Source organism: Trachinotus anak, unplaced genomic scaffold (genome assembly GCF_046630095.1).
Source record: "Trachinotus anak isolate AG129_WGS33_773 ecotype Australia unplaced genomic scaffold, CSIRO_AGI_Tana_v1 ptg000011l, whole genome shotgun sequence".
NCBI lineage: Eukaryota > Metazoa > Chordata > Actinopteri > Carangiformes > Carangidae > Trachinotus > Trachinotus anak.
In genome coordinates, this window is record NW_027273862.1 from 29,060,010 (window position 1) to 29,083,138 (window position 23,129).

The 23,129-nt window shown below is 41.4% G+C and overlaps 1 protein-coding gene and 2 non-coding genes across 4 annotated transcripts; 2 read left to right on the forward strand and 1 right to left on the reverse strand.

The window, feature by feature from the left end:
* Window positions 1-1,549: 1,549 nt before the first annotated feature.
* LOC139628356 (voltage-gated potassium channel regulatory subunit KCNG4-like) lies at window positions 1,550-13,971 on the reverse strand. Of its 2 annotated transcripts, none has more exons than XM_071489987.1 (3): window positions 13,581-13,971; window positions 8,570-9,421; window positions 1,550-4,827 (listed from the first exon to the last, which is right to left on the reverse strand). In XM_071489987.1, the coding sequence occupies exons 2-3, from the start codon at window positions 9,326-9,328 to the stop codon at window positions 3,985-3,987; spliced, it is 1,602 nt and encodes a 533-aa protein (XP_071346088.1). In that variant the 5' UTR covers window positions 9,329-9,421; window positions 13,581-13,971; the 3' UTR covers window positions 1,550-3,984. The 2 variants fall into 2 exon arrangements, with proteins under 2 accessions (XP_071346088.1, XP_071346089.1); XM_071489988.1 differs by lacking the exon at window positions 13,581-13,971 and adding an exon at window positions 10,013-12,112.
* A 3,188-nt stretch (window positions 13,972-17,159) lies between these two features.
* trnah-gug (transfer RNA histidin (anticodon GUG)) lies at window positions 17,160-17,231 on the forward strand. The gene has a single exon. It is a non-coding gene; the product is annotated as a tRNA-His (tRNA).
* A 504-nt stretch (window positions 17,232-17,735) lies between these two features.
* On the forward strand, window positions 17,736-17,807 carry trnah-gug (transfer RNA histidin (anticodon GUG)). The gene has a single exon. It is a non-coding gene; the product is annotated as a tRNA-His (tRNA).
* The last annotated feature ends 5,322 nt before the right edge of the window (window positions 17,808-23,129 follow it).

A 23,129-nucleotide genomic window follows, 5' to 3' on the forward strand; every position in this document is an offset into this window, starting at 1 on the left:
GTTGTATTAGTGTCTGAACCTCTTCTCCAACGTCTGTTGAAGTCCCACAGTGTTCAAAGAAATGCACTGGAAACGAACAGAGTTCAGTCTCAGAAGCAAGAGATAAAGCCAAGTTGGGCCCAAACCTCCGCTTTTATATATCAGCCTCTGTTTTTCTAAAAACAACCACTCTGGGGTCACGGTGAGGCCCCTGGAGGCTGGTTTGTAGGCCCTTCACCATGGGGGGCCCCATAGAGAGCCCTCATCACACTCGGCCACATGTTGTGCCTGTTTCCAGCTCTGTGAGAACTGGAAGGGGCCAAACTCTCCCTCCGTTCTCACCCCCTCATCTCCTGAGGCCCTCAGACCCAGATGCATTTTATCTCAAACTTCTCAGACAAACTTCCAATCATATAATTTTATCACAAACATCGTTGATTCATTAAATGCATGATTCAGCATTTGATATATTTTGTAGGACTGAAAACATCTTAATCATATCAGATCACATGACACACTGCAGGAGGTATTTTTGATGATGCTTGACTGTAATTTATATTTTTCAGGACATCTTTAGTGAAAATTACTACAACATAAGTAACTGTTGACCTGAGGTTGTGATGGTCACACATCAATCCGGTGTTTCCTTCCCACAGCTGAGCATGCTCAGTAGATCTGTGAGGACAGCAGGCAGTGCAGGCTGGAGGACAACAGGTGACTGTGGGACTCTTCAATGTTTCCACTGTTTGTAGTTTGAGTGAATCGTTCCAGAAACACTGTTATGAAGAGACAGAAAGAGGCTTTTCAAAACGCTCCATCTGTGTCTTGAAACACAGTCGATAACAACAGATGTCGACGTGAGGAGAATTTAATTGGTTTCAAATCAAAAGATATAAACAGTGAAATAAATCTGTGTTAAAGTTACTGAATCAGTCAGTATATTTTCAACCAGGCTGCACATTTTACTTTTCTACTATTTCTATATATACTTCAAAATATGAGGTGCATTTTAATGATTTTTTTAATGTGTATTTGTAATGGAAGAACTATTCAGATCAGAAAGTATTAATACAAAAATACTACATTACAAGTTCTGCATTAAAAATCCTACTTAAATAAATGCACATAAGTATTAGCAGTAAGTAAAAGTACTTGTTCTGCAGTAATATGTCCCCTGTGACTGATGTATTAGTATAAATGACATTATTAGAAAAAAAAAAAGCAAAGTTCTGATACACAAATCTGTTTTCAGTGTCTGGATTTTTCTCTGGTGTCTTTTGCTGAAACACTAAATAATTTTATCAGTTTGAAACTGTGTGAGAAGTTCAGAGGGGAAATGTCTTTTGACTTTAATCTGAATAATTTTATCATAATCTGAAAAGTAACTAGTGAGTACAGCTGTAACATAAATGTACTGAGTAAAAAGTACAGTATTTCCTGTTGAAATGCATTGGAGTATAAGTATACCTCTTAATTGTACTTAAATACTGCACATGAGTAAATGTACTCGGTTACTTCCACCACTGAACACAACACAACATTCAGCCTTTAAGACGTTTAGAGACAGAAGCAGAGGAGTTAAAGGGTTCATTTTATTTTGAAAAGCCTGTAGCTTTAACAAACAGGGAGACGTCTGAGTGGAGGATGAGATTCATCTGGACACTAACGACCACATGTCTGAAGCACTGATGATGTTCTCACTGTGTCTGAATTCACTCTGTTACATAACAATCTTCATTTATTTCACGTCTGAGTAATTTTATCCACCATCTATCGTTCCCACAATGCATTGCTCTGTGTTCTACAGAGAAAATCATGATGCAGGATGGTGATACAATCCAAAATCTCAGTTTACTGCTCACTGCTGAGTGTCTGTCATATAGGGGGTGATGAATGAGTGAATGAGTGAATGATTTCAGACACAGCCTTTAAATTACCCTCCTGCCTCCAGGTCCACCCAGTCTCTCAGTAATCTGGTTCCACGTACATTTCCTACAAAACGTTTCTGCTGTTGCACATCAGTGGTATATGAACGTAATTTGCAGGAGACAGTCGTTGTTTTCCACTGACCAATCAGCTCTCAGAGACGTGAAGCTTACCCCTGCTGTGCTGAGTTTCATTTTCTCTCAGGAAACAATATACGACTCCTCAAATGTGAATTGACCTGTGTGTAGAAGAAGAAATTTCACTTTTATTTTTCTATCTTACTGACAACGACTGACTGCTGTAATGTGATTGGTGCAACACATGCGTTGGTGGGAGCTAAAAAATAATGCACTTCACTTACAACAGCCTAACTGGGGGCTGGGGAAACAGCGTTGTTGCAGTCTTTACTCCAGGTCTTGATGTAAATCAACGTGCAGGCGCTGAGGTCACAGGGAGACACCTGTGAGTTTTGAAAGTCGGTCACTATATGGAAGTAAATTAAAGATTTGAGCGAGCACAGAAAAAGTTGCGATGGCTGGAAGTCGCCTCTTGACTTTGGATTCATCTGAGCAGAATCAGATTTGCTCGCCCAGTTTCCTGCAGCTTTTTCAGCCAATGAGCACTTGAGGTCACAAGAGGTCGCCACATTTCACATCTCCACATCAGGGTCATGTTTTCTTCAGTGTTAAAAAATAATGAATGAATGAGTCTGCAAGTTCAGTTACTGTGGACGTGTGAATCAGGACTGTCAACTGAAGCTCAGCCACATTCTGACAGTGCAGCTGATCCCTTTACTGATCCCCTCCGTCAGATTTGTGACACGCCCACTGGGTAGCTGCAGGCCACGATCATTTTATTACAGTTATCATCATTTATTTGTCTGAACATCAGGCCCATAACGGGCTCATCAGATCTCTGAGAGCAGCGTTCAGCCCGGAAGTGACAAAAAAAAAACAAAAAAAAAAAGCCCATATCCAAGCTTTTATTTTGGAAGTAGAATGAAGTCAAACTGAAGGTGTTGCTCTGCTCTTGTAAAAATGAGCACAAGCGTGAGAAACCAGTAGAGTTTAAGTAAAGATGGATGTAGCCTCCGTGACGTCACCCACAGGTTTCTGAGGCTCCGCCCTCGCCATGTGGCAATGCCTGACTCCGCCTCTAACTCCCGGCTAATCCAGAAATGGGCAAAGAGGTGGAGCATGTGTGCAAGCGTACGCTCACCACCTGTCACACATAATTTTAAGCCTTAATAAAATTTAAAGGGATAATTATATAAAAATTCACCCCCGTGCTACAGAGACCAAAACTGTTTTTTTGTACATGTTGCTGTGAAGTTGGACGTTTTGGACTGACTCACCGTCGCAGCCAGACTCTAGTGGTCATTTGAAGAACTGCAGTTTTTGGCGCTTCAGCCCTGGACGTTGCCGTTTTGAGAAACCCCGTTCCTGGTTCACCCTGGCTGCTTTTGTGTTTGTGTTGTGCTCTCTCAAATTGTTTGTCGTCAGTTTACGTCCATATAACTTAACTGGACCCACACAGGAGAAACAACAAGCACAGCAGGAGGCAACACAACGCAACAGGAGTGAAAATAACCTGAACGAAACGTCTGATGGGAAACAGCGCTAACGTTACCATGCTAGGCTAACAGACATCTGAAATCACAGCAGCTGACAGCTAACGTTATGTGAACATGATGAAAAAGCCTTGGACTGCTGTCAACAGGCTGCACAGCATGTTCTCCATCAGCTGCAGCGTCTCCACAAACACAACGAGCTGCAGTGAGACTGGAGTTTACATTTCCTAACACAAAAAGTGAGGAGAACTCACTTCAGTTCAGCTGTAGTTAAAGGTTTGGTACACGGTGCTGCGTACAAGGTGTTTGCAGGTATGAAAAAAGCTGAATATGACCTGACAAGAAGATGAAACCAGAACACGAAGAGACAGGAACGTAAAGTGTGGAGCACAGTTCACAATATAACAGTCGTCTGGAGTCTACGAGTGCAGATACAGATAGAGTTCACAGTCCAGTGTCGCCATTTCTGACATATTCTGAATGAATGTGTCTGCTCCCTGCCTCATCCGTTAGAAAGCTGAGGATGGAAGAGTGGAGTGATGACTCTTGCTTGACATCAGCCCGTCATTATCTGCCTCAGCCGCAGACGTGATCTCATGTGGTGACAAAATGCCCTTCGACCAACTCTCCTCCGACTCGGCGGCTATTTCCTCGCCTCTCTCCTCCTTCCACAGCCGCTCGTACTCCTGTTTGAGCTCCTGGTAGGAGCGGGAGAAGGTGTGGAAGATGGAGGTGGCGGGAAACGCCATGATGAGGATGCCACTCAGGATGCTGGTCAGTGCCACTATCTGTCCGGGGATGCTGCGCGGCACCATGTCGCCGTAGCCCACCGTGGTCATGGAGATGATGGCCCACCAGTAAGAGGCTGGGATGCTGCTGAAGCTGTGGTGCGGGTGTGTGGCTGCAAACGGCGCCAGTTCGCTCTCCGCTAGATGGACCAGAGGCGAGAAGAGGGTCACGGCCACGCAGACGAACAGCAGCAGCAGGCCGAACTCCCTCATGCTGCGCTGCATGGTCAGTCCTAACGTCTGCAGGCCCAGAGAGTGGCGAGCCAGCCGCATCACGTACAGGATCCGCAGAGCCCGCAGCAGGCGCAGGATCAGGCTTAGTTTGTCCAGGTAGCCTCGGCCGGAACCCATGATGACCTCCTCCTTTGTCTCGTCTCTGACGTCGACGACCAGGGACACGTAGTACGGCAGGATGGCGACGGCGTCGATGATGTTGAGGGGGCCGCGAGCGAAGGCCAGCTTGCTCTGAGCGTTGACAAACCGCAGCACAAACTCGAGCGTGAACCAGGCAACGCAGATGGACTCCACCACAAACATGTTGTGACACTTCTGGGAGCACTCGCCCTGCAGATGCAGAAACACAGAGATGAAGGGTCACTGCACAGAGGTCACAGACCAGTGGTTCCCAACCTGAGGGCCGGGGCCCCAACATGGACACAACAGTGGCGAAATATATAAAATATATGTTTTGAAATGTTTAAAAACTCCTTTCATTGTTTTGTTTTTTTTTGAGATCAGGAACTTTTATGTTGAACCACAATATTTACTTGTTTGCTATCTCTGCTAATTGATACATCCATGGAAAAAACTGGAGTATTGAAATGGAGCAACAGGCAGAGTTAAAAAGAAAGAGAGTCAGATATCACAGAGAGTGAAATGTAACTTCAGAATCAGTTTTATTGCCAAGTATGTTTCCACATGCAAGGAATTTGTGCTGGTGTTTGGTGCAAAACAGGAACATAAAGATTTTCTGTGTGTTTGCCAGAATTGGTGCAGATGTGGAAGAAGCATCTGACCATCACACTGTATCTGGGCCAGACTTGACCCGTGGAACCAGGAAGTAGACTGGGCCAGAGGAAGCACAAGCATGTGGCACAAAGTAAAGGAAGTTCAGCCATGAATGTTTTCTTTTTATTATTAAAATAAAAAGTGCGTATTGTTCTGGGGTCGGAAGTGAGCCACAAATATTTTTGAGATTTTCAAAAGGCAATGAGTTGGAAGAGGTTGGGATCAACTGGAGCATCGGTGAGGTCTATGATCCAAATGTGAAATGTACTGGGAACATGTTGGCATTTCTGTTTATTCCTTTGAAATCTGTCTCTTCTTTTATTGTAGTACAGTTCTAAATCAGTGGAGAAGTCCCATTGTAATGCATCATAACTGTGTCTTACATCTGTGTCTTGGAGGATAACACATTTTAGTTTTTCTAAAATCAATGCAGAATCATCTTTACAAAATATCACTATACCACTTTATCAACAGGGACATGCACTTTGTTGTATTTCTTCTTTTAAATGACACAATTACATTTGTTTTCCTGTCTGAAAACAAGCCACTTTCAGCATCACACTGTGTTTACTGACACATCTGTGCGAGGTGAGACATTTTTTTAAAAACATTTTAAATAAAATTCCACTGAATTTAAATTGATTTTGGTCTAAAAACACAAGTTAAAACAACATTTCTTTGTTTCATTATGTCAAAAAAAAACATCTGCTGAAAAAAAGTCATCAAAGTGAAAAAATAATCAATTTCCATTTCAGTCCGGCTCTGAAAGCTGACTGATGACAATAATGAGCAGTCGCACAAACATCTTCTAGTGACCAGAAGAAAAAGCTGAAATTACAGCCCTGTGAAACGCAGGCTGGTCTAAGAGCACATAATGAGCGTCTTTATGTTTACTGACAAGAGGAGCCTGGAGGGCAGGATTCATTAGGCGTTTAAATCAATACTTTTAATCTCTGTAGGTCTGTACGCTGTGTTATCAGAGGAAATGCAACTCCTGGCAATAAGTGAATTATTTGTGAAGGAAGTAATATTCAAGAAATGAGTGTGAACTCGATGTGAACTTTCTGCTTGTCACCGTGTTCATAGCTTTTTTAATAATTTCAACAATTTGCTGTTTATAATTAGCTTCCATACATGGTGTTGTTCCAGCCTCTACAGCTGAGGTTCATTAACTCAACTGTATAATACAAGATTTGTTCTTCATATTTTTGCTGATACTTCATATAAACTGTCACTTCTATATGGACCAATCACTGAACCCGTTCCCCAAACTAAGAGACCAATCGTAGCATTAGCAACATGTCGCCGGTTGATATTTGGTTGAATGTAGGTTGTGATGTCACAAAACAAAATTTAATTAATTCAATTTTAAGCAAAAGACTGACAACGTTTTGTTTTCAAAAATTATCTAATATTCTTTTTTCTCCATTTATGCTTGATTTTCATGCAGTTTTATCATAAGGCCTTAACCTCGACCTTTGACCTTTACCTTTGACGATCACCTTTTCCCATAAGCCCAAGGTGTTTGTGACCTAATGCGATGTTCACGTGGTGTTGAAGGTAACAAGAGGAAAGATTCACATATTTCCAACTGTGCCACTGACTCATTCATTTTAATCAATAAACATAAGAAAACAATAATTTAAACATGAACTACATTCATGAACTGTGATGGTGCAGAGTTGGACACGTGGGTTAAAAATACTGTGATCGTTCAATATAGATTCACATCCATTAAATATCAGTAGACAACAGTACTGTGATTACGACTTTGATGACACTGTTTACAAGAGGGAAACTGGTAATTATGAAATTAATTAGTCCGTCGTGTGTGCAGTCATCACGCCTCCAGTATTTAAGGCTGTGCTGGTTTGTCACTTGTATACAGGTCAGTCCAGGACATTTCAACTAACCAAAGGAACAAATGTTAATGTCCTGACAACAGCTGATAAAGATGTTTCTGTAAAATCAACAGTCGCAGTCATGGAGCCATTGTTTCTGAAATTACTGCCAATCTCAGCCCTTTTTTTACATTTGTTTTCATTACTTGACCAGCTGGTTGTAACACTCAGCTTTTATCCAGATTTATTCACCTGTCAAAATGAATAAAAGCCAGTCAACCCAGGAGGCCAACATTCAACTTTCAACTTTCTGCCAGACACAAAGCTGAAAACAACACTGGTTTCCAGAAATTAAAAGGAATCTTGGCTTTGCTTTTTGACTTGGAGCCAAGTTCAGAAACACAACTTCAGTCTTACTCACATGAAAAAGAACTTTGTGTTTCAGCTTCAGTGTTTCAGCAGTATTTTATTTTCTCTTGTCCTGATCAGAGCGACTGACTGCACGTACAGTCCGTCAGGGAGGAAACAGAAACATAATCAGCTCTGTCCAGACTCTTTAATAACAGTTCTACATTCAGCTCTGTAGCCTGACTCCTCACTCCACACCCTGACTTCAGCTCTAACTTTATTTACCTTTATTTACCTTTGGTCCAACTGTCTTTGCATTGTGACTGTTTTCCATCAGTATAATTATTTTTGATTAATATTTATCTATTTTTATTTACCTGTCTTGACTTTTTAAACAGTGAAGCCTGAAAAGGCTGCAAAAACAATTATTATCACTTTTAATACAACATTATTGCAACCATCACTGATCCCACGCAGGGAATCTGAAGAAATGAAATAATAAATTGTGTCACATTTGAATTGTTTTTATTTCCACTGGTGATGTGCTTTTTGGATGCATTTTTCTTGTTTAACTATATGTTTAATGCAAAACCGAAAAACTCCCATATTTAGAGTTATTATGGGATAAAAGCATCTTATTTGAATGACACAAGTTTTTGTTTGTAGGAAATCACAGTTTCGGATGGACCAGAATCATTTTTGTTGCTCATTTTGTTGTTGTGTGTTTCCTGGTAGTTTTATTGTAGAACAATTAAATCTTTATCCTTGGTGACCTCATATAAATCCCAACAACTCCAACCTGAGCAGCTCTGATCAGCCACATGACTGAAAACACCTGTATGGGTCCTCAGGGCCTTTACTCTGTAATAATGCATCATATTTTATAATATATATTGGAAATATTTAAGTACCTGAAAATGGTGCTTGAGTACAGTAATTGAGAAAATGTAAGTGTGTGTTGGTTTATCACAAACCCCTCCTCTAATATTACACAGTCATTTGATCCACTGTCAACTGCTGCACCACATCTGAACTTTGGATCACATTTAGAAAAGGCTGCAAATGTGAAACATCTCTGTATCTCTGTGTTTGATCGGCTTCACACTCACCCTGGTCTCCTCATCTCTGAGGTCCGGCATGGTGCTAATGCACAGGCTGATGACGGTGACCAGCACCATGATGACAGAGAGGCAGGCGAACATCTTCCCAGCCAACCCCGAGTGAGGGTTTTCCACCACTTCTCTCAGCATCCAGAAGAGTCGGCGATACCCTGTCTCGGCCTCTGCAGGACTCTTCTTCAGCATCACCCTCTTCTGCCTCCACTCCTCCTCCTTACGCTCTCTCTCGGCCACCTCCTCCACACGGGTGATCATGCGGCGGCGGCAGCAACGCTCCATGTGACCTGGGTCCACACCCCAGTAGTCCAGCTCATCATGCAGTGACACGGCGCACAGTTCCCGAAGCAGACGCAGTTTGCCGGCAGCCAGGAAGTTGAGGATGACTCTGAAGGCTGTTGGGTTTCGGTCAAAGAAGAACTCCTGGCACGTCTCGTCGTAGTCATCGCAGAGTCGTGCAATCTCCTCAGGGGTGGTGCAGAAACGAAGGCGTCCCAGGCGACTCTGGGGAAACTGCTCCAAGGTGCTCCAGGGGAAGGTGTAGCGGTTTCCCCCGACATTGATGAGAACCTGCAGGGTGTGGTCGACCACATACGAGGCCTTGGGGTCACGAAGTAGCTGGGCTCGCTGGAAGTAGACACCCTTGGTGGTCTCAGTCTCTGGGATCTCAGTGAAAAAGCGGTCGAGGCTGCTGTCATCACTGCTGATGGAGTAGGTGCTGAAGTCGTGGTTGGCATTGCTGATGATGGGCATGCTGGCTGCAGGATGTGTGACGGGGCGGAGGAGGTATCTGTATCTCCAGCTGACAGGAGGTTATGAATGAGGATCTCCTGAGAAGCTGATCAACTGTGATGACAAAAAAAATCACAAAAACAAAACAGTCTTTTGAATATCAAGACTATCAAATTGTATTTTCTATAAGTTGTATCTTCTATATGTTGTCTCAGTTCATCAGAAACCGACAATTCATATGGAGTCCCACAGGTGCAGTCCTCAGCATTAAGCATTGATTTTCATTGATTCACTGGCTTTCACTGCTTTGCAGATGACACCTAACTCTATATAGCTGTTGATCCTGATACCCTGAGCATATAACTCATAGAAAACCTTATAACCTTGTATTTGTTGTTGTACCTTACATACAATTAAATACAATCCTCAAAGCAAAGAGACCCTTTTACTCTCTTGGCTGCATCTCTACCATCACTTTATCCAAAATTCCTGCAAGCTGAATCAGAACAAAACGTAAGTCTCCACAATGGCTGGAATTTTTATTAGAAAAATTACTGAATTCATTCATCAGACTTAGTATCTGGAGTTCTGCCCAAAGTTCAATTTTAGTGTCATCAGACCAGAGAGTCTTTATCCTCACGCTCTCAGAGTTCTCTAAATGCTGTTTGACAAACTCCAGCAGACTGTCATATGTCTTTTACTCACAGTGGCTTCTGTCTTGTCTCTACCATAAAGACCTGACTGATGGAGAGCTGTTGAGATTGCCGTCCTTCCGGAAGGTTTTCTCATCTCTGCAGAGACTTCTGAAGCTCTGTTAGACTGACCGTTGGGTTCTTGGTCACCTCCCTCACCGAGGCCTCTCTTCCCTGGTTACTCAGTTTGTCTGGACGGCCAACCCTTAGAAGAGTCCTGGTGGTTCCAGACTTCTTCCATTTCACTGTTATTGAGGCCACTGTGCTCCTGGGAACACTCAGAGCTTCAGATATGGTTTTACACCTTTGCCCTGATCTATGCCTCACCAGACTTTTATCACAGAGGTCTATGGAGAGTTCCTCAGACCTCATGGCCTGGTTTTTGCCCTTTATATACACAGGTGTGTGCCTTTTTAAAATACGTCCAATCAATTTAATTTACGGACCCTTTTCACACAGTTTGGTCTGGATACTTTTGTAAATGAGAGATTTCAGTTCTTTATTTTCATTAAATTTGCAAAAAATTCTGTTTTCATTTATCATTATGGGTCATCGATTAATGGGTAAAATGGCAGGTTTATGTAAACAATGAAGTGTAAAAAGTGAAGGGATCTGAATACATCCTGAAGCAACTGTGCATCAAAAGCAGAGCATATCCTGATTCTAATGGTGTTTCATTCAACCCTTTGTACTAAATTTGAAAATATCAGGCTCTGGTGCCCCCAAGTGGCAGTAGCAAAAACACAACAATGCAATATTTTCTGTATTCTTGTATTTTAAGTATCAAACACTAGACTCCATCAATTCCAGTCAAACTTTCTTTCAGAACATTCACCAAAATACTTTTCTGTCCTCCTGGTTTATTTCTATGTCGTGTTGCACATGCTAACATCACTGATGTAAAAACAGCTTTTCTAGGTTTTTGGAACATTTTACTAATATTTAGCTTTTGTGATTTAAAAATCCTTCATAATACAAAGAATAATGCATTTCCTTGTAATTCGAGTTGTCCTATCAGCAGTGTTACAGGCATCTCTTGTATATTGGGCTTAAGAGGATTTTTTTGCAGCAAAGATTCCAGCTGTGTTGTTATTTACTATTTATATACTGCATCTGTAGTTTTCTATTAAACAGCTGATTGATTGATTGATTGATTTATCATACAACCAGTACAACCAGATTAAATCCACTGGTTCTGGATTTAACAGTTTTACTTCGCCTGCTTTCATGTGTCTACATGTTCACTGAAATAAAGCCGCTCCACTTTTAGTCCTGACACTCCTGACTCCTCACACCAATTCACGCCTGGATTCATGTGACAACTCTCACACCATCGCTGTATGACCTTAAAAACCCATCGGCTGTACTCAGACGACCCGGGGAGGTTAAAATGTTGGAGATCCACCAGCCAACAGAACTGAAAAAACTCTTTCTTTTCAACCTGACGACCTAGAAACAGTTAGAGTCACTCATTATGATCCACTTAATCCTGGAGACTTGGAAAGAAAATGTGGCTATAAACTGACATCAATTCACAGCCAGTACAAACAGGTAACCTGAGTGAGTTTAGATCCTCAATTCAAAGTCAAAACACCCTCTCAAAGTTTCTAGCTCCTCTGCTTGGAGGCCAGGAATGAAAAACTCTTTTCATTTATTTAGAATCAGATTGTACTGATGAATTATTGAAATGTGATTTATTGATGCTGCGAGCTCCACAAAATACATTTAATTCACCTCCACTGAGCTGGAGGCAGAAATCTCAGAGATGGATTTCTGAAACGACTTGGCACATGTTTTGTTTTTTGGTTGAAATCTTTTATTTCAATCTTCAGCTAAATTCATTCATACACAGATTCATGACTCTGTTACTTTCTGTTTTGGTTTTTTTAATTAAATACATGTCAGGTACAATACTGAAAAATCCGCATATAACCTGTAACTTTAATTATAATTTATGTGAATACAGACAAAGCCATGTGACATTTCACATCAGTGTAGCAAACAAAATCCTGCACACTGTCTAACCTGCAGTATTAAATCCATTTGACCTTCAGCAGGCAAATGGTTTGTGACGGCGTCTTGAACAGGAGAGGCTGGTTCACTTCTCCTGAAACTCGACACTGATCATTGATTTACTGATTATCATTTGACTGTAATTCAAATTTGAAAATGTCATTTTGACAAATTATTTTTAAGAACGTTGTTGTCTCGTGTTTCTCCAGCAGGTGGATCCTTGAAAGCTTCCTGGTGAAATTCTGACTCTTCAATGGTGCAAATGAACCAAGTACATTTACTCACTTGTACTTAAATTACATTTTGAAGTACTGTGGGCCTACTTTACTATTTTCATTTGATGCTTCTTGACACTTCTACTGCACTTTATTTTACTTTTAGTCCACTACATTTATCTGACAGGTACAGTTGCTTAAAAAAGTTTTACAAAACACATAAGATGTTGTTTGTAGTAGTGAAGTAGTTAAACCTGCTGCACCATGACATTCATGCTCAAGGCTGCAACTAAGGATTAATTTCATTAACTTGCTTTTTTGATTAATTGTTTTGTTCATAAAATGTCAGAAAACAGTGAAAGGTGCCAACTTTCACTTCTCAGAGATCAATCAACCAAAAGATTAAATTTCTCATCAGGTCCAAAACCCACAGATACTCAGTTTGTAATCAGACAAGACAAAGTATCAAACATCTTTTATAATTTTTACATAAAAAAATAACTAAAACAATTAATTGATTTTCAAAACATTTTCTGATAGATTGAATTGATTATCGGATTGATCATTTCAGCTCTAATTAATAATATGAAAACAATATAATATAATACTCTGATATGGGTCATGCTGTTCTCCAATTACTTTTATTTTGATACTTTAAGTACTTTAAATTATGAATGCAGGTTTTGTACTTTGTACTATTTTTACAGTGTGGTATTTTTACTTTTGAGTGAAGATCTCAAAAAAAAAAAACCATTCAGAATGAATTTGTAGTTGTTAATTAAGTTTGAACTCATATACATATATATATATATAATAAATATATTACACAAACAGTTTATTTTGAGCTTAATTTTGAAAAGCCTTTCTGTCCCTGAAACCAACCTTTAAGCAACTATGTTAATGAGATGATGGATATATGTGTGTTAATATTAAACATATTAAATATTTTTCAGAATTTTGCATTTTCCAGATGCTAAACATTGGAGCTGCATGTAAATCACCAAGCTGAGGTCCCCTGCACTGAGGAGCAGGGTGATGTGAAGCTTTATCCTTATCATGTAATTGTTTAGATTCTGTAGAATTTAGTTTTCTCATAAACACTTCAGACAAGATGTCTGTGTATTATTGTGTATTATTGTGTATTATTGGCAAGATCTGAACTGGATGTGGTGTTTACTGTCTTGCAGTGTGATAATTGTGTTGTGTTGTGTTGTGTTGTGTTGTGTTGTGTTGTGTTGTGTTGTGTTGTGTTGTGTTGTGTTGTGTTGTGTTGTGTTGTGTTGTGTTGTGTTGTGTGTTTTTCCTGGCTCCATGAAGGAAGATGAACATGAGAACATGGTGAAAGTTGCTCACCTTACAGGACGCAGGTGCTCTGCTCTGTCACGTCTCTGTTATGTGTCCTGTGCATCTTCTCAGCTCCTCACTGATGGAGCTGATGTTGGTCTGAACGTGGACATGAGCTGGAGGAGACGGAGGCTGCAGCTCTCGGCAGCAGACTCACTGTCGGAGCAGTTTGTACATCCTCTCTGAAGTTTGCGGGCTCGGTGTGTGTCTGTGCAGCACCCGGCGCCTCCCCGGCAGCTCTGCTGGGTTGGACGGATCTAAATGACTCGGATTTCTTGTCCCTCGGTGCGTCGCTGCGCGTCCATTGGTCCCCGAGCAGCGAACAATGCGATTATCTGACGGCGGTGCCCTCCTGAAACCTGCTGCTGTGTTTTCATCTGTGTTTGACAGCAGGACCCTCCTCATCCTCCTCCTCCTCCTCCTCCTCTCTACACCCTCCTCCCCTCCCTCCACCCCCTCCCTTCTCCAGCTCTCTCTTCTTCTGCACTGTAAAAAATAAAAAATGAACACAAGGCAGCTCCACTACTAAAGGTGACAGAATGCACTCATGCAATAATACAACGAAGTCACACATTCATTGCTTACTATTCTTTGATCAGGCAGCACTTTCATGTTGTAGATGCAGAGACTGGATATTTGCAGATATGAAAAAGCCTGGATTTCAGTTTAAAAAACAAAAAACAGTTATTAGAGAATCTTCTTAGACTTTCTCATCTGTCACTGGCAGTAAAGTGACAAGTTTTTGCATGTGATTAAAAAAATCAGGTTGTTTTTAAGTGATTAATCAATCTATCCACTGATGTATCCACTTTCTGCTGCTTATCTGAGTCAGGTCTTGTTTAATGATTCATCGATCATGTTATTAGTAACCACTGTCACATTCTGCTGCTGCCGTGTGCTGATTTCCACACCCCGCTGCTTATTTGTCTCACGTTTTATTATAATGAACTGTTGGTCTGAGTACGACCTTTGTGCGATCTCCCATCACTGAACCATGTGAAGAACTATGAAAACCAGTAAGAACATCTCATGGTTTCTGATATTTTTCACAACACTGTGGTGATTTAACAGGAACCTTTTGTTCTGTGTGGTTTTTAAAATCCACTTTTTAACTTAGTGAACTGTGGAGAAAACCTGAACTACAATTTTAACTACATTATGTAGCCTGTTGGGTACAATTCATCCTGCAGGGAACAAGAACATCTGCACCTAATTTCATGGTAATTCACCCAATAGCTGTTGAGCTGTTACAGTCTGGACCAAAGTGGTGAAGTGACTGACGATACTGTGCCTGTAGAGATCTGATGTGAACCTGAAACTTCCAGCTCTTTGCTCCTGAAGGGAGAAAATCTCACTGACCTTTGTGACGAAGCTTTGGATCAGAGACTTTCAACATCTGTCTCACTTCATATGTTTAGATAAAGAAAGTAGTTTAACAAACAGCGTTTCCCATAAGCCCTCGATGTTTACAGGCTGAGCATCACAGTCTGACAGACAAAGTCCTGGGATCGAAGGTCAGACATGGTTCATTTTTAGACGACAGGGATTAAACTAGAAATGTTACAATGACTTCATTAGCTGCGCTGCCACGCTTGTAGTTTTTTAAATGGGAGATGTAGTTTCTGTGCTAAGCAAGCTAATATTTGTTTATCTTTGTTAAAATCATGAAGATTCAATTTCCTATAGCAGCTGCTGTAGAAAACTTAACTTCAGGAACAAGCTTCAGTTTTTCAGAAAGACAGATAAAAGAAATGTTGGAGGAGCTGCTGAAGCCAGTGGGACTGAAGTTAACCCAGAGACCCCTGATGGGAGGAGAGGTCGGCCATCGCTGTAGTTCTGCAGAGGCCCATAAAGATGATGTTGTGGTGACGGATGGGTCAGTGAATCTGACATGGATGACCAGTCTTTGCTCCCACATTTCTACAGATGGAGTCAACGTGGCGTCTTTAACCATGACCGCCATGTTTCCTGAACCTGAGTCTGAACAGTGGCGGCAGATCTCAAACAGTCATTTTAACAGTTAGAAAAGACTCTCACAATCAGATGGATCAAAGATGTGTTTTGCTCTTTAGCAAACAAAGCTACGTGTCACAAAAGTCGCATGAACATGAGTTAACAGGTTCTTTTAATCCAAAATCTTTTAGTATGAACTAAACATTATGTTATGAGGCAGATAACAAGCAGCAGTTCACTGAGTTAAAGATGAGAGAAAACATTCATCTCAAACAAAGAGAGAAGACGTCCTGCTCCAGATTTAGCTCCTTTCCATCTGCAGCTCCTGGGCAGGCAGACACAAACACTTCAAAATACAATAAATGGACCAAACAGAGAGTTTTTTTTACAGTGCAGAGCAGCTTGTCTACACTTGATCCTGACTCTTCAGAATAAACTGGACTCCACTGGAAAGCTTTTGTTTAAAGGCAGCTAAAGCCTGATTGACAAAGTTTGTGCAGTCAGACATGAAAACACAGAGAGGATTAATGTAAAAAACACAGGGCGCGCACACACACACACACACACACACACACACACACACACACACATACAGTATTATGTCATTCATGATTTGCATCAGTGCTTTACAAGAAGCAGGTGGTTGTTTGGGTCCAGATCTAATCACCAGAACATCGGCGGCTGTGAAGGTGACGTCCTCGCTGTGATCATGTGACCTCTGTGAAATAACTGAGGCTTCTTCTGAGGATTTATTTCCTGTTTATATTCTAAGCTCAGGCTTCACACAGTTTCACCTGTTGTGTGTTGTGTCGAGTCGTGTCTTGGGAAGTTGCCGTGGTAACTGATTGAGCAAATTGAGCCTGTCTGAGTTTCTACTTGAGAAGTTCTCAGATTTAGGTGGTTTGTTGTGCACAGGAGAATGTGATGAGAAAAAACCTCTTTGTCCTGCTTCCATTTATCTGCCTCACAAAGACTCTTATGTGCTTCAAATATTAAAGTACTGGTTGTTATTTTGGTATTTTAGTTTTTTAGGATAATAAGTCCTGGACTCAGAGTCCTGAAAAAACCTCTGTGAAAGTACACAAGTATTATCAGCTAAATACAGTTAAACTATATCAAGTAAAATCAGAAAACTGCCCCCTATAACTGATCATTAGATTGTTATTGATGCATCAGTGTGTGAGCAGCACTTTACTGTTGCAGCTGGAGCTAATTTTGAGGCTCCCAAGAGTCAGAAGATAAATCTGAGGGCTGGTGAAATGATTAATGAGAGGAAAGGAAACTGTCTTTTTGTGAATAATCTGGGTGATGAGGGAAAAATATGTTTATTTATTCATTTACTTATTTATTTATAGGACAAACTTGCTTCCCATAAGGGTGATATAACCAAAATGATGTGCTACTCTAACATCTGTATTGTTAATGCACTAATCCAACTTAAAACGTGTTTGTTTCTGATAGACGCTGCAGAGCTCTGTGCATCGTCTCTAATGTTCAGTTTACTCTAAAGATGTAAATAAACTGATTCACTATCTGCAGGCGTCCCCTTCAGGTGCAGAGGCAGCCCAGGGGAAAAAAAGAGATTCAGCTCTTCTCTCCTCTGGACTGTGGTAACTGGACAAACTGCAGCAGGAGGCCGTGATCGTATAGTGGTTAGTACTCTGCGTTGTGGCCGCAGCAACCCCGGTTCGAATCCGGGTCACGGCAGCAGCGGTGAGGAGAGCAGCTTCATGTTGCTGCTTCATGTCCTCTGACCTCTGCTCTGTTTTAATCATGTCGTGTTGAAGAAGACTTGAAACTAGTGACTGAGACATAAACTCATTAGGAAAATGTTCACTGAGGTAATAAATCAAGTGAGATGTACGGTTGTTTTCCCATAGACTTCAATACAGTTTCCTACTACATCATATGATAGACAGATGGTTCATTCAATCACCTGCTGACGTTTTTGTTCTTTTCCAAACAGTTTCCTTCGAAGTCTTCCTCGATGATTCTGTGTAACAACCATCTGGAGCATCAGGTCAACGACCTTTCAGTCACCTGACCCTGTGAGTCACAGCTATCATGACGCTTCTGCTGTTTTCAGCTTCACTTGGTGCTTTTCTCTGATTTAAAAGACAAACTGTCCCTGAAGGAGACAAACAGCTGTGCTACATGAACTGTCTGTGGAACCGGACTTCTGTCTTCTACCTGAGCAGCATGAGGCAGGAGGCCGTGATCGTATAGTGGTTAGTACTCTGCGTTGTGGCCGCAGCAACCCCGGTTCGAATCCGGGTCACGGCAGCAGCGGTGAGGAGCTTTGAGCTTTGACTCCATCTCTGTTTAACTTATAAATCACATGCTCGTGTTTGTAAAATTGCTCCTCTGCATATCGTGTATCCACAGACATTAACAGGGAAGTTTCAAATGTGCACAGATGAAGTTAAAACAGCTCTTTTCAGAGCCCACTGTGCTCCACTCACTTGTGGTGTAGTTACAGTAAAACAAAAATAAAAAGGCTTCAGGTGGCGTTTAATGACAAGTTCATGGACAAGTACTCATCACATGTTTGTGATGAATAATGTCCCCACTTTTCATCCTGTCATGAGAAAGTTTGTGTTTAAATTTATGGTTCGATTTAACTGATTCAGGGAATGAAATCATAATTTCCTTAAGTGAACCTACAAAAAGTGACACCTTCTCTTGTTTTGGAAACACTGGAACAGATGTTTGTTTGTATTTTGATCATTTCTGTTGTTTATCTTAATCTCTCTTATTATTATCTACTTTTATTTTTATTTTGTAACTGATATGGACCAATGTGTCTGGAATAAAGTAATAAAGTAAAAAAAAGACAGTTTCAAAGAGACAAATGACGAGTTATCGGCCTTTCATCATGTGCTGAGAGTCACCTGAAGCTGTTGTTCTTTTCAGTTTTATTTCCTCCAGATCTTGATTTCAATACAAACCGTGTCCCTGAAGGAGACACAGCAGTGCTCCATAAACTGTCTGTGGAGCCTGACTGTCTCCTTCAGGTAAACCCTCACAGGTAAAACATGGCATCACAACAAAGAGGCACCCAGCGAAGCAGGAGGCCGTGATCGTATAGTGGTTAGTACTCTGCGTTGTGGCCGCAGCAACCCCGGTTCGAATCCAGGTCACGGCAGCAGCGGTGAGAAGAGCAGCTTCATGTTGCTGCTTCATGTCCTCTGACCTCTGCTTTGTTTTAAACTGGGCAGCTCGTGTATCTTTTCCTGCATGAAGCCCCTTTTTTACTGGACTCATCAGATCAGTAAGCCACAACTGTTTTAATGCAACACATCAGATCATATAAGAACGTGGATAATGTGTCTGACCACAGGTCAGATGGTTATAGGTTCAAGTCCTGTCTATAGTTTATTATCTTTCCTGTTTTACCTGCTGCTGTCCACTTCTGAGGTGTGTAAGAGACTTGACCCCCTGAGGCGGGGCCGTCTGCTGCTTACAGGGGTTGGATAATAAAAGTTGTCATCTGCATGTTGAGCCGTGTTTGTGCTCCTTTCTTTGACCCCGCAAACCAGAACATCCAGTTCATCCACACAGCGAGATGAGAGTGATGCTGCTGAATTGTAATAAGATGACCTCTGACCTCCCGCGCTGATTAATATCAGGGATTACACGATAATCCACCAGCAGGAGGGGGGGCGGAGCGAAGGCAAACTAGAGAGTATGTTGGGACGCAACCACGCTGCAGGAGCATGCTGGGATATTTACCGAGAAGAAATCAATCATGACTGTAATCATCGTCACTGATCCTGGAACAGGACCAGGATTCACACACTGATACAAGTTAGGCATCAATAAGGATTTTATGTATCAAAAACACTTCAATTTTACACACAAAGGGCAGCTTGTTTGTCATGGTTAGTACATAAATCTATACTGTCTTCTTCCTCTGTGGTATTTTCAGCAGACAGTTTATTCTCAACCTGGGAAACAGAAGTTGAATCTACTACTCATCAGATTTAGACCTTGTCAACATCAGGTCCTTTAGTAGAGACCTCTGTCTGCAGTAAAACACGTGAACAACATGAAAACAGGTACATCTCTTCTTTTTCATCATCTTTTCAATTAGCAAATCACAAACCTGTAAAATGCATGAAACTGTTCCACCTGTGAGGCTGCAGGCAGTCAAACCTCTGTTCAGTCTCCTCCTGCTCTCATCACTCATGCAGGAAATTCACCATATAGTCACTGTCTTTTATATATTTTTCTATGTGAAATAATGATTTAATGGTGACCCATAAACACTTATACCTACCTGCTAATAAGGTGATATAACGATGACTTCATCTGCTGTGTATTTGGTCATATGATCAATCACAGAGAAAGTTAGAGGAAAGTTTCTCTTAACTTTACTGTTATAGTTGTTTTGTAAAAGCTCATGAGTTCATGAGTCCAAACCCACAGATGGAGCCGTAAAGAACTAGATTCAGAGACAAGAAGAACGAGGAGTCCTGCAGCAGATGGTCTGATCCCCACAGAGCCCTGATCTCAGCATCATGGAGTCAGCCTGGGATCACATGAAGAGACTGAAGACCTCGGGCAGGTTCTCCGAGACGCTGGAACAACGTGAAGACGTGTGGAGAACTGAGGAGAACTGGTTTAAAGGCAAAGGGGGCTCACAGCAAATACTGATCTGATTAAGTTTTTTTCTGTTTACTCCAAAAGTTTTTTTTACATCATTAAAATATTGTTCTGTCTTTACAGAATCGCAGAGCAGTGCACCGGTGAAGACTGCATCAGCCTTTCATTTTATTTTGTTTGGAAACCTTAAGCCTCTTCTGCAACTTAATTTCCTGATGCTGCTGGGGGTTAACATGGTTCAGTAGAATCTCTCTGACAGAAGAAATTAAACCAAACTCCTGGGGAATTGCTCTGCTCTCTCAATTTGTGCTGAATTACCAGGGGACCCGTGCAGCAGGGCAACTGATAACTCACCCTTGATTCAGCACAAACACGGCTCTCGAACACTTGTTAATTAACTCCTGCTTCAAATCCCAGTCTTATCAGGCCTCCCAAAGTCTGCTTTCAAAGGCCGCCCGGTCTTTTAAATGCTGTTGACCTGTATTTCATTAATGTGGCATGTTGATGTGAGCTTTGCTTCATTAAGCATTCAGGCTTTGTTTGTGCCGTCCCTCTCTGTCTCCTGTTTCTCATAATGGAATGAAGAAAGAGAGGAAGTCTGTGGAGCGTAGATGGAGGAAACCCTCAGGAAGGAATCAGATTATATAGGCCAGGTGTCTTTTTACAGTTATTGACGAGCTGCCCTCTCAGTCCTCCAACTCAGCTTACAAGCTGCCTGTCAGATCCTGGGGAGACATGGTCTTAAACAGAGTGCATCCTACTGGAAACAAAGAGTCTGCTCGATACATTTTTTATGTTTGAAAGTTCACCCAAAGTACATAAAAGCCTGTATTCTCAGTTGTCTTTTGTGCTGCTGGTGCAGACAGTTTTATATTTTATTAGTGCACACTGTGGTTTTCTGCCACCACCCAAACACATCCTCAGACATCGTGGTGTTCACGGAACTGAAAAAGATTAAAATTCAACCACTGTCCAGACGTACTGTCCCCAATTCTTCATAATAAAATCCACAGAATTATATTATTTGTTCAATAAAAAGGAGGTTAATTGAATACACTTTTATTCACCTCCATTGTATTGACGTGGCATCAGAAATATCAGAGATATTATAGATGTAGTTATTTCAATTCAAAGTGTGATTAAAATTCATTTTTGCTGAGTTAATCATGTCTTCTAAAGTTGTGCAGGAAATACATTTTTACTGGCCAGATAATATTTAAAGGCTTTTTTTTTTTTTTTATCAGTGAAGTGCTTCTTTTATTACAGCCGGGTGACCACCTCAGGTCAGGTGGTCAGGTTGGAGCGCAGCGTACAAGGAGCAGAACTGTGACACCAGAGACCAGGGTTCCTCTCTGTGCAGTGACTCAGCAGAAGTCGTGGCCGGTCAGCAGAGATGTAAACATGTCAACCAGGTGAGCGTGCTGACTGGTGCCTGCGCTGCTGCTTGAAAAGTTGAACTTTTCTCAGTTTCTACTGTGAGCAACACAAGGCGAACCAACAGGACCACAATGCAGTTTGACAACACATGACATCACCCCATTCAAAGTGAATAACAACAGGTGTGAGCACCAACCCAGGGATGAGACTTCATGGATCCATTTTACTGGTCTGCACAGCAGCAAACAGCTCAGTCTTTGAGTCTGTGGAGATGTTTGTGGGCTCTGTAACTGCATGAGATGACCTTCATCCCTGAGGTCGTGTGTCTGTGTCCTCTCAGTCCAAACAGAAAGACAAACTTGTCTGGTAGTGTGAAAAGAGTCGCATTAATTTTTTTGCGAGTTTTTTAAAAAATGTGAGAGAATCTGGCTCTCTTCAACTTAAATGGAATGGAACCCTAATTAATGTCATTACTAAGACCTGTATTTGTCCAACTATTTCATGTCAGAATGACTGCTGTGAAAAAGGTCTGTAACACCAGGTTTGTGCAAGACATGCTTCAGCATCACATACACGTTATATGGGTTTAACTCGTTGGAAGCTTGCTGATAAGTACAAGACCAACTTTCAGTCACATCATTCCATTCAAAATGCCAAAGATCACAGAATTTGACAGACATAAAATGATAATTGTGCATCAACAAGGCCACTCTCAAAAGGAAATTAGCAAACACAAGCAAACACAATTACTCAAGACGTGGTATTCAATGGGTTATGAAGAAATCTGAAGAATCAGGAGAGGTTAAGGACAAAAAAAGGACTGGAAGGCCAAGAAAACTTTCAAAATCTGATGAGAAGTTTCTCAGAGTTTATTCTTTGAGGAGAAGTCCAGCAAGAACCTGGTTCAGCATGTGGCAGCTTCATCGGGATACAAAATCGACCCTTCTACAATCTGAAGAAGCTTGATCAGGAATGGTCTTTGTGGAGGGGTCACAGCCAGGAAGCCACTTTTTCAGAAGGGGAACAGGGTGAAAAGGCTAAGATATGCTAAAGCTCAGAAAGATTGGAATGAAGATCAGTGGAAAAGAGCGTTATGGAGTGACGAATCCAAGTTTGAAATTTTAGGGTCTTCGACAATATGTGAGAAGAAGAGTTGGAGGGAGTTGGAAGAATGAGTGCTCCTTCAGTGAGACATGGTGGAGGGTCTGTCCTGGTTTGGGGCTGCCAGATTTCTGCCAGTGATGTTGGCAATATTGTCGGAACTGATGGGGTCATGATGCTGAAAAGTACAGACAGGGTTTAATTCATCATGCCATTCCTTCTGGAAGGCGCCTGATTGGGAATGGTTTTATTTTTCAGCATGATAACGATCCTGAGCTCACTGCTAATGCAGTGAAATCACATTTGGAGAGAAAAACAGCTGATAAAACGGACAGTCATGGACTGGCCTCCACAGAGTCCAGAGCTGAATAATATAGAGGCAGTATGGGATCACCCGGACAGAGAAAGAAATAAAAGACAGTCTAAATCTAAAGAACTCTGGGAAGTGCTGAAAGAAACTTGGTATAATATACCAGAAGATTACTTCACAAAACTTCAGGACATTCTCCCCAAAAGGGTTGA